This window comes from Madurella fahalii, assembly GCF_045866475.1.
Source record: "Madurella fahalii IFM 68171 DNA, scaffold_4, whole genome shotgun sequence".
Lineage (NCBI taxonomy): Eukaryota > Fungi > Ascomycota > Sordariomycetes > Sordariales > Madurella > Madurella fahalii.
In genome coordinates this window covers 3,733,415-3,746,849 of record NW_027263974.1, presented here as the reverse complement: position 1 = coordinate 3,746,849, position 13,435 = coordinate 3,733,415, and the positions used below count along the sequence as shown (strand labels likewise).

Below are 13,435 nucleotides of genomic sequence, written 5' to 3'. Positions count from 1 at the left end.
TTTAATGCCATCCGGTCCGAGACACGGCACCCGCGGGAAAAAAGAAAGAAAAGAAAATGCTGCAACAGCCGTGCCATTCGAAGTCGCAACCTGACCCAACAGCAGCTTCCTGCTAACTCCCTCTCAACAGAACCAGCCAACAACCCACCATTCACTGCCATCTTGAAGAGAAAAAGAGACAACACGCCCTCAAACACAGACCGTGTGAGGCGGGTTAGCAGAAAACAGTAGTCCCCGGCCCCGTCATCCAACCGACCGACCAACCCGATGTTCAGGGGGCCACCCGGGGATTGAACCCGGGACTTCTCACAGAACAGTGCTCACGGTGTGAGTCATAAGCGAGAATCATACCACTGGACCAGCGGCGCTCGAAGAAAACAGTTGGACGGCTGGAAGGTGCTGGAAGGGGGCCACCGGGGAGTCGAACCAGGCACCTCTCGCAGTGCGTGGTGCTTTAGGATTTGAGCCCTAAGCGAGAGTCATGCGTCACACCACCAGAGCAGTTGCCTCATATGCTCTGGGGGCCGACCCAGAGGTGGCTGGCGATATAGATAGCGGTGCGAGAGATTTTTCGTCTTTGGCGTGGTGGAGTATGGTAGTGGAGGAGGGCTTGTGCCAACGGGTGGGCTGCCGGCTGTTGCTGAACTAAAGACTCCCATTGCAAGCCGAAGTTTTCACAACATCGGAACCTTGTGTGCACACTGGGCTTTCTCAGTAAGATAAGGTTGTGCGGGACCTAGAGGAATGGAATGTCGTCGATCCGTACCCCTCCTCCATGGAGCTGCCTATTGCGGACTCTCAAATATCGAAACGGGCCAAAGGCTTGAACTAGTTAGTGGCTAACCCATAGCCGTCATCTCTGACTAGGAATCCTTCCTCTTTGTCAACCCATGCTCAACCAGGAGGGCGGGCTCATTGTCCGTTTGCATCGATGGGCAAGGGTATGGGAGCTAACTGGGGGTTGCATGGCGGATTGGAGTCGTAAAATGAAGACATGAGTTGGACTGCTGGCTAAGCATAGGCAGGAGGTGGGTGGACTTTCGAGTTGATGACGGTAATTACTGGGTGCGGTGATGCCAAACGGCCGGCTGCGAGGGACGAGTAGGCAGGTGTAAATACTAAGTTAGTTAGGTGATAAATGTTCGTGGTGGAAAATCAAACGAGAAAATGGTCCTTGGATTTGTTTGATTGAGACTATTTCCGATGAATATTGCTAGTAAACGATGTTAGCTCTCTGGTTGGGAGCGGCGGCCCGCGTCGTCTAGCGAAAGTGAGCTTGAAGTAATGCCCGGCCCTGGCTGCGATTTTGGCCGGTTTTGGGTCAACTCCGTCGAACTTCTCGCAATACTAAATTTTGCAGGAGTGTGTTGCCACGGATGGGTGGTGATTAAGGTACCTTAATGTGCAAGGATATTATGCAGAAACTTACTGATCGAAGCTACACCTCGCCCAATGGATTCGGGAACGGGTTGTGACACCAGTGGTGTAACGCTCTCAGGTTGTATGCCGGGTAAGTTTCACGAGAGTCCAGAGGCGATATCAGTTCGTATTCCACATTGTGCTTTGAGATGTTGATTAGCTTGTGTCCGGTCGTGAGTAAGCAATCGTCGTGTCCCACCGGTTTCCGCTAAAGCCCACTAATCACTGACTTCCATTGGCTCTCCGATTCCGGCGTTCAGGACACTCTGCACTTGCAGCCGCCATCTCCGGCCCTTACTCTGTATTCTAACCAGAGAAACCACCGATATACTCTGAGTTGGTAATACATCGCAAAGATGGCCTACAATCAAGTCTTTCAATACTCCATCGTCTCGGCCCTCATGGATGGCGTGGCCACGCACGGCACGCCCATCGCCAGAGTCCTTGCCCACGGCGACCACGGTCTAGGCACCTTCCGTCACATGGTCGGGGAGATGATTGTGCTCGACGGGGAGGTCTACCAGATGAAAGCAGATGGCTCGGTCGTGCACATCTCCAACCCCGAAGAAACCGTCACACCCTTCGCCACAGTGACGCGCTTCCGCCCCACCGCCTCGATAAGGGCTACTGTCACCGGGAAGGCGGATCTCGAAGCGTTGCTGACACGCCTGTTCCCTGCAGCGAGGAACCACTTTTTGGCTATCAGAATGGACGGCGTGTTCCGGAAAATCAATGTCAGGACCGCCGGCGGACAGATCAAGCCGAGGGAGGGGATGGTGGACGTGTGCTCCCGGCAGACAACGCATACGTTTGAAGGGGTGAAGGGGGTGATTGTCGGGTTTCGGTGTCCCCAGTACGTGATGGGGATTAACATTGCCGGGGATCATATGCATTTCATCACCGAGGATAGGCAACGCGGAGGGCACATCTTGGCATTTGAGACTGAGGGCGACGTGGATATTGGTGTCGCGCAGATGTCCAACTTCCGCTTGGAGCTGCCGACCGAGGACGACGAATTCAATCAGGCAGCGTTGATGTTACAGGCTGAGGGGATCAAGGCAGTCGAGGGATAAGGGGTAACGATTCGAAAGGTGTCCCAGCCTCCCATCAAGAACCTAGATTAGGATCCATATGCTGAAGTCTGTAAGCAACATGGGTGAAAATGCCAGCATATTCCAATTAGTTCTTGACCGCTCCCTGCGCCCTAGTTCATATAGACGAACCGATTTCGACTCCGAAGGACGGGCCCGAGGCAATCCCCCTCCTGCCTGTGGCTGCCCACAGTAACGTACACTCCGCTCTGCCGTGATATCCGATTTCCACCAGACGGTTCATTGCTCGTTTCAACAACGAAAAGAAACAACGATTAGCTGCTCACTCATAGTTGCAAAAACCCAGCGCCAATCATTCGGTGCAGCAGTCGCGACTTGAAAACATGTCTTATTGGCTCTCTCATCGATTCCGGTCTTTGCTAACTCGCTGTGGCCCGTCCTCAATCCCTCTGCACCGAACTTGACTTCCGGTAACAACAGCGTCGACAGGCGGCCAGTTGCAAGTAGATGCTATCCGCTGCGCTATTCGCAATTACGTGCGGGCTAGCAACCGCCTCACTCTCCTCGGCAGAGTCTAATCCGGTCGTCCAGAACAGAACCTTCGGGCCCAGCGAAGCCGCCGCTCGACAAACGCCCACGCCATGTGCAACGCGTGTACTCGGGCCCCGCCATTGAGACTCCTCACTCAACTATATCGGGCCCTCCGTCTACCTCGCCACTGTCCGGTGCGGCAATGGGACGCTGTACTAGGTACTATATCGCGTTACTCGTTCCTGGGACGTACTGGGATGGGCTCGTCCTCCTGGCTATCGAGATGGAAATGTTTGGCATCTGCACAGTCCTCTTCCGTGTACGGGAATTGGTCGTGGGCGATTGGAATGCTGTTGACGAGGCCCTGGGGGATGCCAAGGGGATGCTGCGAAAGCCCATGGATGTCTTGAAATGGAAAAGGTGGAAAGAGTGCTCTGTAATGGTACGGAAACACACATCTACACCCACATACCCCATCAAAACAAGGAGGAGGGCAAAGATGGCCAAATTCCAGACAGAATGATAGACAGGATAAGCCAGGCGACAGCTCAACAAATCGGCGGCCTGCAGCTTAGACAAGGTCAAAACAACATGTGCAGATGGAGCTCCCTCTGGTCAGAGGGAGACCGTTTGGCACGCAAAGAAAACTCATCAATTTGAGCTCACAACAAGTGTGGAAAATTAGATGTCCTGTCTACGAGGCAATGGCCCGGATGACCCTACTAATCGTGCAAAAAGGAAATGGTCCCAGACGAGTCTCAATCTCCAGAGCGCTATCCCAGTAAGCGTAGCCCTCTGATCAGAGGGATTCTGTTCTCTGAGGACAGTTCTCCCCAGCTCAGTTCTCGCTGTAGCCATGATGAAATTTGCTTCCTGCCCATTGACCCCATTTAACGACAAGGCTTGTATGGACGGCTAAACTGCGGAAAGGCTACGGCCATCACGAATTTGTGGTGGAACAAGAGTTAATGGGAAGTGCCCGGGTAGCCTGGTCTAGGGTATGAGCCGCTAGTCGATGATAGTCCGAGGGATTTATACACAGCCTTGTACGGATGCACCCGCAGGACACAATATTAAGCTCTACATCTTAACAAACGCGAATCACCGTAGCAAAAATTTAGAGAAGGTGCAAAATATGAAGCTTTGCGTCAGCCGCGAATCGAACGCGGGGCCCATCGATGGCAACGATGGATTTTACCACTAAACCACTGACGCTGTATCTAGTTGGTCAACGAGGGAAATGATATTGATATATTGTGAAGATTCTTTCAACATCGCACAATCTGCCATATATGCGTCATCGTCCTCCGAGGTCCTCGGTGACGCCGGCAAACATGGATTGATATCTCGTTCCTTTTGAGACAAAGACGCTAAGAAGTAAGGGCATCATAACCAAACAATGAACTATCGACTATTGTTGGACTCAGGTACTGAACGCAGGGTACTAAAGCACCATAATCCTACCCTGTAAACAAGAACGGGGTTTGGGGGCTGCATTATACGTCTCGGCGTGCTGTGACTTGTACCCATTGGTCGTTGATAACAAATATACCGAACACATTGAAGGCATCCCATGGGGACGCCGGGTTCGCAATTGCCCAGTCAAAGTATCGGAACGCCTGCATGTTGGTTAGCCAGTCTGTACTTGGGCCCGTCGAGCAGACCGCCTACCTCAAAGATCACCTTGTTTAGCTCCATCTGTGCGATAGTCTTGCCAGGACACGCCCATCTGCTGTGGCCAAAGGTAAGGTCGTTGACCTTCAACATGGCAGCCAGCCTGTTTGGATCGGCCTCAAACCATCTCTCCGGACGAAACAAATCTGCATCGTCGCCAAACAGCCGCTTGTTACGATGCATGGCCAGAACTGAGACGCCAATGTCCGCCCCGCCCGGCAGAAACACAGGCTTGCCGTCCACCATGACCGTGTCCCCTCCCGGCGGGATGTCCTTGGGCAAGAGGTTCCGCACCGGCGGGTACACCCGTAGTCCCTCACGGATCACCGCCTGCAGGTACGGCAGCTGCTTGGCGGTCGCCAGCGATATGATCCCGGCCCCGCTCTCCGGGACCTTCCCGCTCCGCACCGCCACGTCAATCTCCTTCCGCAGCTTGGCAACCACGTGCGGGGTGGCCATGATGTACAGCATGATGGCCCTCAGCGCGCCGGCGGTGGTGTCGGACCCGGCGACCAGCTGTACGACGATCTCGGTGCGGAGCTCGTCGCCTGCCAGGCCGTGGCGGACAAACGACGCCAGCATGTCGCGGCGCTTGTCGTTGCGGTCGTTGAGGCGTTCCTCGATGGCGCGGTAGCACGCGCCGATCATGGCGCCGTACCCGGTCTTGTCGGTGGTCCGGGGAGAGAGCAACTGGCCGACCACGGGCGCTTGGGTGAGCCAGGTGAGGCCGCAGGCCATGAAGGCGTTGCCGATGCGCAAGCCTTCCTCGCTCGACTTGATGTAGCCGTCGATGTCGGTGTCGGCGCGCAGCATGCCAAAATTCTTGCCCTGGCCCACGGTGCTGATGATGTCCATGGTGAGGTACTGGATCTTTTTGGACAGGTCCATGGCCACGCTCCGGTCGTCGGTGGAGAGGTACTTGGAGCGGATGAGGTCGATGAGGTCTTGGACTCTGTCATCGACAGAAGGCTCTAGTTCGAGGTTTTCACGGCCAGAATACTAAGAGAGTCGATTAGGGTAAGGTGAGGTGGTTTTGAGTTATCAGTGTGGGCGCTGACGGACGCTTACCCCCGGGATGATTTGCTTCTTTCGTTCATCGTGCAGCTTCGTGTCGGTCTGGCTAAAGATATGGTCCCGGCGGTACTCGATGCGAACGGACTTGAAGTACCACTCTGACCGTTTATATCCGGGCTTTGTGTTGATGTGGATCCAGACATCTGGGTCGGAGGTGATGAGAGAGTTCGGGCCAATGCGCGCGATGGGTCCTTTGTGGTTGGTAAAAAGTGGCCTCCTTGAAAAGAGAAGGGAAAAATCAAGTCAAAATAAAAATAAAAAGAGAGGAAGAGAGGAAGAGAAAAAGAGAACGCAAAACATACCGTATTGATCGCTGACTTCTTTGTACCAAGCGTGGGCCTGGCCAGTATACGCCTTGATACCCTGCGGGATCTCAGAGACGGCAGCTGCCCATGGGCCTCTGAAGTACCGCAGCTTGTAATATTGCACTATCTTGAGAACAAAGTAAATGGCCGCGACGCCGACCAGAATTGGCCCCCTCTGGTCTTTTACTTCGTCCAAGATAGCCATAGCAAATTGGGAGTGGTTTGTCGAAAGTTGTATGGCAGCAAGAAAGCAGAGCCGATCAGCAGGCGCTACGTTCAGTTTTGTACGGTTCAGTACTCGCATTCGAATGCCGGGTATCGCAACACTTCAGCCCCGTAAAGCGGTACCAGTAAGCACTACTACAGGTACCGTACGGTAGCCGGTAAGAGGGGGGGAGGGGGATCCGCCCAGCTTTAATTTACACTACAATATACAAAATATCTGGGAGACTTCAGACTTTCGGTATGTATGCTCGCACATCCTCTCGGGCCAGTCAAAAGTTGCCCGCGGTTCCTAGACTATTGTAACGCACGCTCGACGACGATGTCTGCTCCCGTCTCCCGAGGTCTTCAAACCGGGCAGGATCACCACCAATTCTCGATATTTATTGACACTTCCCCTCTCGTTATCTGTCCTCAAATCAGCCAACCCCACATTCCCCCGCAACCACTATTGAATTTCATGCCATGAATGTATGGTACCGTCCCATCATTGGCTTGGGCTATTGGCAGACCAAGGTTATCACACGAACATTGATCGGGAAGCACACACATAACCTACGTGTAATGTATCATGTCTCCGATGCCCGCCTATTTAATTCACCAACCGATTCGGACAACGCTAAACGTGACTTGTACGGCTGCCGAACACCGCGGACCCGCAGCCCCCTCGGCCTTGGTTGTGGAGCACAAAGCCCCGGCTCGGATGCCGCGGATCCAGCAGCGGCCGGCTTGCCGAATTCGGGTAGGTGGTCCGCCCTAGAGTGGGGTTCCCGCGCGTCCCCGTCAGCATCGCTCTCCACCAAATGGATGGCTACTCGGATATTGCCTCTCAACCAGCAATCTCGACACTCGAGTTCATCGTTACAGAGATGAGCGCAAAGCTGCAGCATATCGGGGCGGCTGCTCCCACGCCCGCTCGGCATAACCATGCTGAGGCCGTCAAGATCACCCGGTACTCAGTCAGTGCCCTCGTCGCGTGCCGGCTGAATGATTTGCTGTGGTGTTTGCTAAATCGCTCACAGGCCTTTCGTGACAACTTCCGCCTCACGACGTGGATCGCCCTCGGTGCTCTTTTGCAAGGTCTCGCGTCGCTTCTCCTGCCTGCCCGCTATGCCTTGTTGCCGGCGCTGTACTTGCTGCTGCATCGCGCTGTGCGCGCCATCATGATGGCTGGCGGCGTAATTCCTAATACACAGATGGATGGCGTCATTATGGGCAAATACACTGCCCAGATTCCTCGTAAAGATGGCTCCCTGCCGACCCAACCTGCCGAGGAGGAGATCGCCGTCATACTGCTCGCTGCGCGGTCAAACCAGTGAGCGCGGGGAATCTTTTGTGACAGGGTTTAATTAGGTCTTCAGTGCTGACCGCGAGACGCTGCAGCCCGTTAGGACTCTTCGGCAAAGGCTATCGCGACATCTCGGATATGATCAACGGAATGCTCGCCGAGCTGTGGGAGAACGGGAAAGAGAAGTACGGATGTAAGCAGTCGGCCGCTCACCCCTATTGATAGGTACCCGCTAACAATACTCCGCACAGTCCTGGGCCAGACCTCATATATCGCGGCCAACGAGCGACATACCAACAACCAGGTACTGGTGCTCTGCTACTTCAGGTCCATCGAGGGATTGCACGCCTTCGCCCATAGTCCCATTCATCGCAAGGCATGGTATGTATTCTGATGAGTACAGTATTGGGCCGCAAGACGCTCTGACAATGCTTTAGGGACTGGTGGAATAGCGTGACCAAGAGCTACCCTTATCTGAGCATCATGCATGAGGTCTATCACGCCCCCAAGGGACACTGGGAGAACATATACGGCAACAACCATATTACAGGAATTGGTAAGTGCCCTTGATCTGGCGCTCTAATGCGAGGCAAGTACTCATGACACGGCTACAGCCAAGACTAATGCTTTGGTCACCATCGACGGCCAACCCGCACGACCACTGTTTGATGCTAATCGCGGCAGTCTCCGCACGCAGCTCGGTCGTTTGGGGCGCGGAGATGGTGCGGAGAATGAGAAATATGGACCGAGCCCTTATTAGATATCCGATTATCATGCACAGCGGGAGGTGCCGTGTAGTTTGGCGCCCGCTATGTACCTTCCGGTCCTACAACGGATCGTGTAGCGTTAGACGACATGACAGCAAATCGGCAGATAGTTCCATACCCAATTCACGTTTCACCAATACGAGATTTGCGATTCATTTCACTGGAATGATCTTCTAATGCTAGAGTTACCTGGCCGGAAAACATTCCAGCAATGGGTTTTCATGCCCCCGAAAGGCGGATGGTGCTGTGCAGGATTTTGGGGGGGGGGGGGGGGGGGGGGGGGTTGTGGAGTGTTCCCCGGCGAACTACTATAACGTACATTATAAGCGAGTCGCGCATATAAGCGAGTCGCGCACTCTCTACTACCTTGCAACAGCTATCCTCAATTGCAACGCAACAACACTATGAACCAACTACAATTACATCAGAAATAGATGAATCAGATCCTTCTGCAACCTCCTGGCAAGTACGCGCGTTATGGCCAGGCTTGCCGCACACACCACAACACCTAACCTTCGTACGGACCCCCCTGCACCTCAACCATCATGCTCCTTTTCTTGCGCCACCTCCCCAACCACGACCTCTGGGCCTACTAGATCTCCTATATCTTGTACTGCAAGTGATCCTCGATGCCGTACGCGTGTTTTTTTAGCTCTCCGGAGCTTGCTTAGTGCCTCGTTGGCCTTACGGAGCGAAGAGACCTCTACGCGAAGGAGAGCTACCTAGTGCATTACAGCCATCGTACCCTTGGTAAGCTGGTCCACAGCAGCCAACATCGAAGTCGGGGAGCTATTTTGATGGTTGGCGATGCGAGTCTTGAGGAGCGTTGACTGCGCGTCGGCTTCTCGAGGGTTATGTGGCGTCTGGAATACCTAAGGTTATGGAGTGCCGGCTCGGGAATTCAGGGGTGTTGGCGTACGAAGCTTCATATCCAGTGTAGAAAGCACCCTCTCTGGATTATACGGTATAAGGCCAGAACCTCTGAAGCCACCCTGTATATTTTTCTCCGTCATCGAGGCGAAGAAGGCCTCACGGAAGCTACAGAGGAACTCGAGCTTGCTTACGTAGGTGATATGCATCCGTATCAAGTCTTTAACCTGGCGACCATACGCCTTCTTCAACGGCCTAAAGCAGCCGATATTGAGTGGCTGGAGGAGGTACGAGGAATACGGAGGTATATAGAACGTGATAATGTTGTTCTACTGGCAATAGAGCTTGAATTCGGTTGAGTAGTGGCTCTCGTAGCCGTCGAATATTAACAGCCGGTATTTGCCCTTTACCCGGGGCGCTATATAGTAGTCGAAGTACTTGATCTAATCTAGGCCTACCTTATTGGTAGTCCAGCTATTGTCGGTGGTTGCAATACGCTATTCGCCCGGGAGATCGCACTCGGTATACCAGTTGAGGAGGTAGTACTATACGGCTAGAATAATGAACGGAGAGATGGTCTAGCTGAAGGCGTTGACGCCCTGGATTACCGTTGCCTATTCGCGGTTACCAAGCTGAACCCACGTTACCTTACTACGGCCATCAGAGGTTGTAACTGCTATGCCTATACAGATAATACCTATTATAAACCCCGTCTCGTCGAAGTTATAGATATTGTCATCTACGATACCGTACTTGGCTATAGTATTCAACACGAGCTTGAACCACTCGCTAATGATCTCTAGATCCTCGCACTTGGCCCTTTGATAGTCGTATCTGCACGACCAGCTCGTTCGGATCTCCTCCTTGCGTCGGACGAAGTTGTAGGCCCAGAGCTTGCCGACAGGGGGCGCGTCGCGTATACGTAACAGATGGTTGGCCATATCTTCCATACTACGCAAGCTCGGCGGAAAAGCTCGCTTAGATAGCTCAGTTATATACTGAACAAGAGCCTCCTCTTCGGAATCGGTAAGCCGGCGCGACTTGGGCGTAGTATCGCGTCGCGCAGGCTTGCCAACGCGTCGATCACGAAGGGTAGATAGTGGGACATCGTAGAGCTTCGCTGCAGCTCTAACGATTGACTGCTTATTATTTTGGAGGGCCTCAATGGCCAAGATAAGCCTTGCTTCTTTTGAAGGAGCTGGTATATTGGGTGGTGGGAGAATATGAGGTTAAGTATAGAGAGAACGCGTCGCGCTGGCCAGTGCGCGACTCGCTTATATGCGCGACTCGCTTGTAATGTACGTTAAGGTATACAAGATATGAATATACGTGAGATATTCTTCAGTTTGTAGTACGATTAAAACCAGTCAACAACTTCCTACCGCATACGGCAGCCCAGCCCGTCATTAAACGCCTTGTCGAATGGCCCGGTCTCAGGTCACGAAGCGAAATTTCGCACACTCTTCACACTTTTAAGCGGGGATATGCAATTGGGGTTTAAAGAGTTATAAATTTAATTAGTTGCCAAGTATCGTGGAAGGGGAAGTCAGCGAGCTTTGTCCTTAGGAATGAGGGCAGGAGGCAACAGATTGAGAGGCGACCCGGCACTCCAGCGCAACTGCGTCGAGACTCGTGGTCACTCCACAACCGTCCGTCTTGCTGCCCTTTAGTTGTTCCAAGGCCTCGGATACCTTAGCCAGGTCCTCCTCATTTCTAGGCGGGGCAACCCCAGTGATAGAGAGATGATCCTGCCGAAGTGTGGCTTTACGCGACTCATCTTTCGGGGCCCGAGTTGAACCGGCTTGCTTCCTGGTAAGTTTTCTCTGAAGCTTTCGTCGCGTGCTAGAGTTTGAGGACCCTTTCCCGGTGTGCGGAGTACCTGGCTCGTTGGAGGCTTGGGAGGATGGCCGATGGTTGGTCTCCGTGTGCTCCGTCTCACTATCGCAGGATTCATCTTTCGAGGGCCGATCCAGGCCAGTGAGCGTTCTGGTGAGCTTCCGCTGAAGCTTTTTTCGGATGCTAAGTTTCGGCGCCTCGTCCACTGCGGGAGGAACACCTAGCTCGTCAAATGTGGTGGGAACCCGCCGGAAAGTGCTTTGCAGGTTTTCCGTCGGGGAGCCAGAGTATTCTGGCCCTCTCGAGCCCTGAAGTTGATTTTTGCCCGACATGATTGGATTTGGCTTGACCTAGGCTGGTTTGCGTACCTGGACTGAATGCTTGTCTGGTCTGGATGAAGCGAAGCCGAGAAACTTGAAACCTGAGATCAGCACTCCACCTTTATAGATAGCTCAATGCCCTGGCTATCTGCTGTGTTCCATTCTTTGATGACAGAATAGCTATTAGGGGACAATATCGTTCTTTTTATAAAAACACCTTTGCTAGAAGGAGAGGACCAATCGACGCAGCGCGGAGAGCAGGCGCCCCAGTGACCTTTGTGCGGTTTCTGCCTGTGTCGCTTCCATCCGGTAAACTAGCCTCAAATCGAAGCCCTGGCGATACAAAGCATTTTGTTTGTCTACTTCCAACACAGTATTCACCCGCAGACTCAGAGGCATTACCCAGCAACAAAACCTAAGTGGCAAAGTTGCAGTCGGTTCGCAACACCGCATTCTCCAGCTAATTATTTCTCCATAGGAGCCACGGAACCTTCAAAGGAATAAGGTCTGCTAAGGTGACTAACTGGCAGAAGCTTCGGTGCCTCGGTATCCCAATCATCGATGGACGTCATACTCTGCAGTTACATCGCGTAGGGGCAACCGATCAACAAGGCCGTGCATAGCGTCCTTAACATAACGCATGGTGGCCGCCAAATCCGTACCAAGTGAAGCGATTATTCTCAGCAGTACGGGTACCTATAGGACTCCTCATTTTCCTTTAGTCAACCTTTAATGATCTTACGCACTTTTGCCAAGCAAGTGACGCAGCGGGGAAGGAGGCCGAATCCAAGCGTGTGTATTTTCCCACGTAGGACCGCAATGGCATAAAAAGAAAAAAATCAGATGAAACGCACTTGGTAATGGTGACTATTCCCTTAACAAGAATACGGTAACCGATCGAAATCTTCACTGGTGTTGGAGAAATTGGTGGGGTATTAAACTTGGAGCGGGCTCTCAACTGCCGACCAAGCGGGCGCACTACCACCGCCGTTTAACCCATTGATTACCAAGCTCCAAATACACTGATCCCCTCTCCCATCATCTTTTTTTCCGTTAACAACCACACTTCTCACCAAACCTCCCAGTCCCGCCCCACCCAGCGTAGCGTCTAATATCTACGAATACAATCATAACAGCTCAACCCCCACAATGGCCGCCACCGGGAGCCCCCGCTGGCCGGGCCCTTACAAAGCCGCCATCTCCTTCACCATGGACAACCTAGGCGAAGCGCAGGATGTGCACAAGGGCACCTGGACGGGCCCCATCGGCAGCCACCCTTCGGTGGCCACCCAGCTGCCGCGCATGCTCGCCCTCCTGCGACGGCACCGCGTCTGCGCCACCTACTTCGCCGAGGCCTGGAGCCTCGGGGTCTACCCAGACGCGGTCAGCGCCCTCCTCGGAGACGGGCACGAGGTGGCCTGGCACGGGTACCAGCACGAGGTCTGGTCCGGCCTCGCGTCCGACGCCGAGGAAGAGGCGAGTTTCAGCAAGAGTTGGGAGGCAGCTCGCGAGGCCGGCGTGAGGTACGCTGGGTTCAGGCCGCCGGGCGGTAAGGTGAATGAGCGGACGTGGGGCCTTCTAAAGGAATATGGGGTGAAATACGTCTCGCCGTTGGGGGAGTTTGGGATTGGTAGGGAGGGGGTGGTGGTGTTGCCTTTTGAATGGAGAGGGGTGGATGCATTTTGGTATATGGAGAAGTTTAGCGGGATTAGGAAGGAGTATGGGGAGGTGGAGGAGGTGTTGAGCCCGGGCGAGTTTAAGAAGTGGTTGATGCGGAGGATCGATGAGACCAAGGAGACTGCGGGGTTCTTATCAATATTGTTTCATCCATTTCTGCAGACAAGCGAAGAGAAGTTCGAGGTTCTGGAAGACGTATTGAAGAGGATCAGCGGGGATGAAGAGATATGGGTTGCGCCGTGTCAGGAAATCGCGGAATGGGTGGTGGATCATTGCGAGCTCATGGAGCCGAAATCGTTGGGATGATTTTCATAATGGGCGCTATCAGTCTGCGATTCATCTGGGGCGTCAAGATATACTATTGGCTCCAATTCCTCTGAAATATGCCTCCTGCTCAGAC

At 53.5% G+C, this 13,435-nt stretch overlaps 4 protein-coding genes and 2 non-coding genes across 6 annotated transcripts; 3 read left to right on the top strand and 3 right to left on the bottom strand.

Moving 5' to 3' along the window:
• Positions 1-275: 275 nt before the first annotated feature.
• On the bottom strand, positions 276-368 carry MFIFM68171_t113. The gene is made up of 2 exons: positions 333-368; positions 276-311 (listed from the first exon to the last, which is right to left on the bottom strand). It is a non-coding gene; the product is annotated as a tRNA-His (tRNA).
• Positions 369-1,775: 1,407 nt separating this feature from the next.
• Positions 1,776-2,492, top strand: MFIFM68171_08092 (Alpha-acetolactate decarboxylase; the record flags this gene model as incomplete). Its single annotated transcript, XM_071063512.1, has 1 exon — positions 1,776-2,492. One exon carries the CDS (start codon positions 1,776-1,778, stop codon positions 2,490-2,492), a length of 717 nt encoding a protein of 238 aa, XP_070919613.1.
• Positions 2,493-4,146: 1,654 nt separating this feature from the next.
• MFIFM68171_t112 lies at positions 4,147-4,217 on the bottom strand. The gene has a single exon. It is a non-coding gene; the product is annotated as a tRNA-Gly (tRNA).
• Positions 4,218-4,498: 281 nt separating this feature from the next.
• MFIFM68171_08091 (Pisatin demethylase) lies at positions 4,499-6,260 on the bottom strand (the record flags this gene model as incomplete). Its single annotated transcript, XM_071063511.1, has 4 exons — positions 4,499-4,621; positions 4,674-5,675; positions 5,745-5,941; positions 6,053-6,260. The coding sequence occupies 4 exons, from the start codon at positions 6,258-6,260 to the stop codon at positions 4,499-4,501; spliced, it is 1,530 nt and encodes a 509-aa protein (XP_070919612.1).
• Positions 6,261-7,080: 820 nt separating this feature from the next.
• Positions 7,081-8,325, top strand: MFIFM68171_08090 (Monooxygenase; the record flags this gene model as incomplete). Its single annotated transcript, XM_071063510.1, has 6 exons — positions 7,081-7,236; positions 7,300-7,592; positions 7,661-7,758; positions 7,817-7,946; positions 8,003-8,121; positions 8,180-8,325. 6 exons carry the CDS (start codon positions 7,081-7,083, stop codon positions 8,323-8,325), a joined length of 942 nt encoding a protein of 313 aa, XP_070919611.1.
• A 4,182-nt stretch (positions 8,326-12,507) lies between these two features.
• MFIFM68171_08089 (Glycoside hydrolase/deacetylase) lies at positions 12,508-13,341 on the top strand (the record flags this gene model as incomplete). The annotated part of the gene is made up of 1 exon (XM_071063509.1): positions 12,508-13,341. One exon carries the CDS (start codon positions 12,508-12,510, stop codon positions 13,339-13,341), a length of 834 nt encoding a protein of 277 aa, XP_070919610.1.
• Positions 13,342-13,435: the final 94 nt, after the last annotated feature.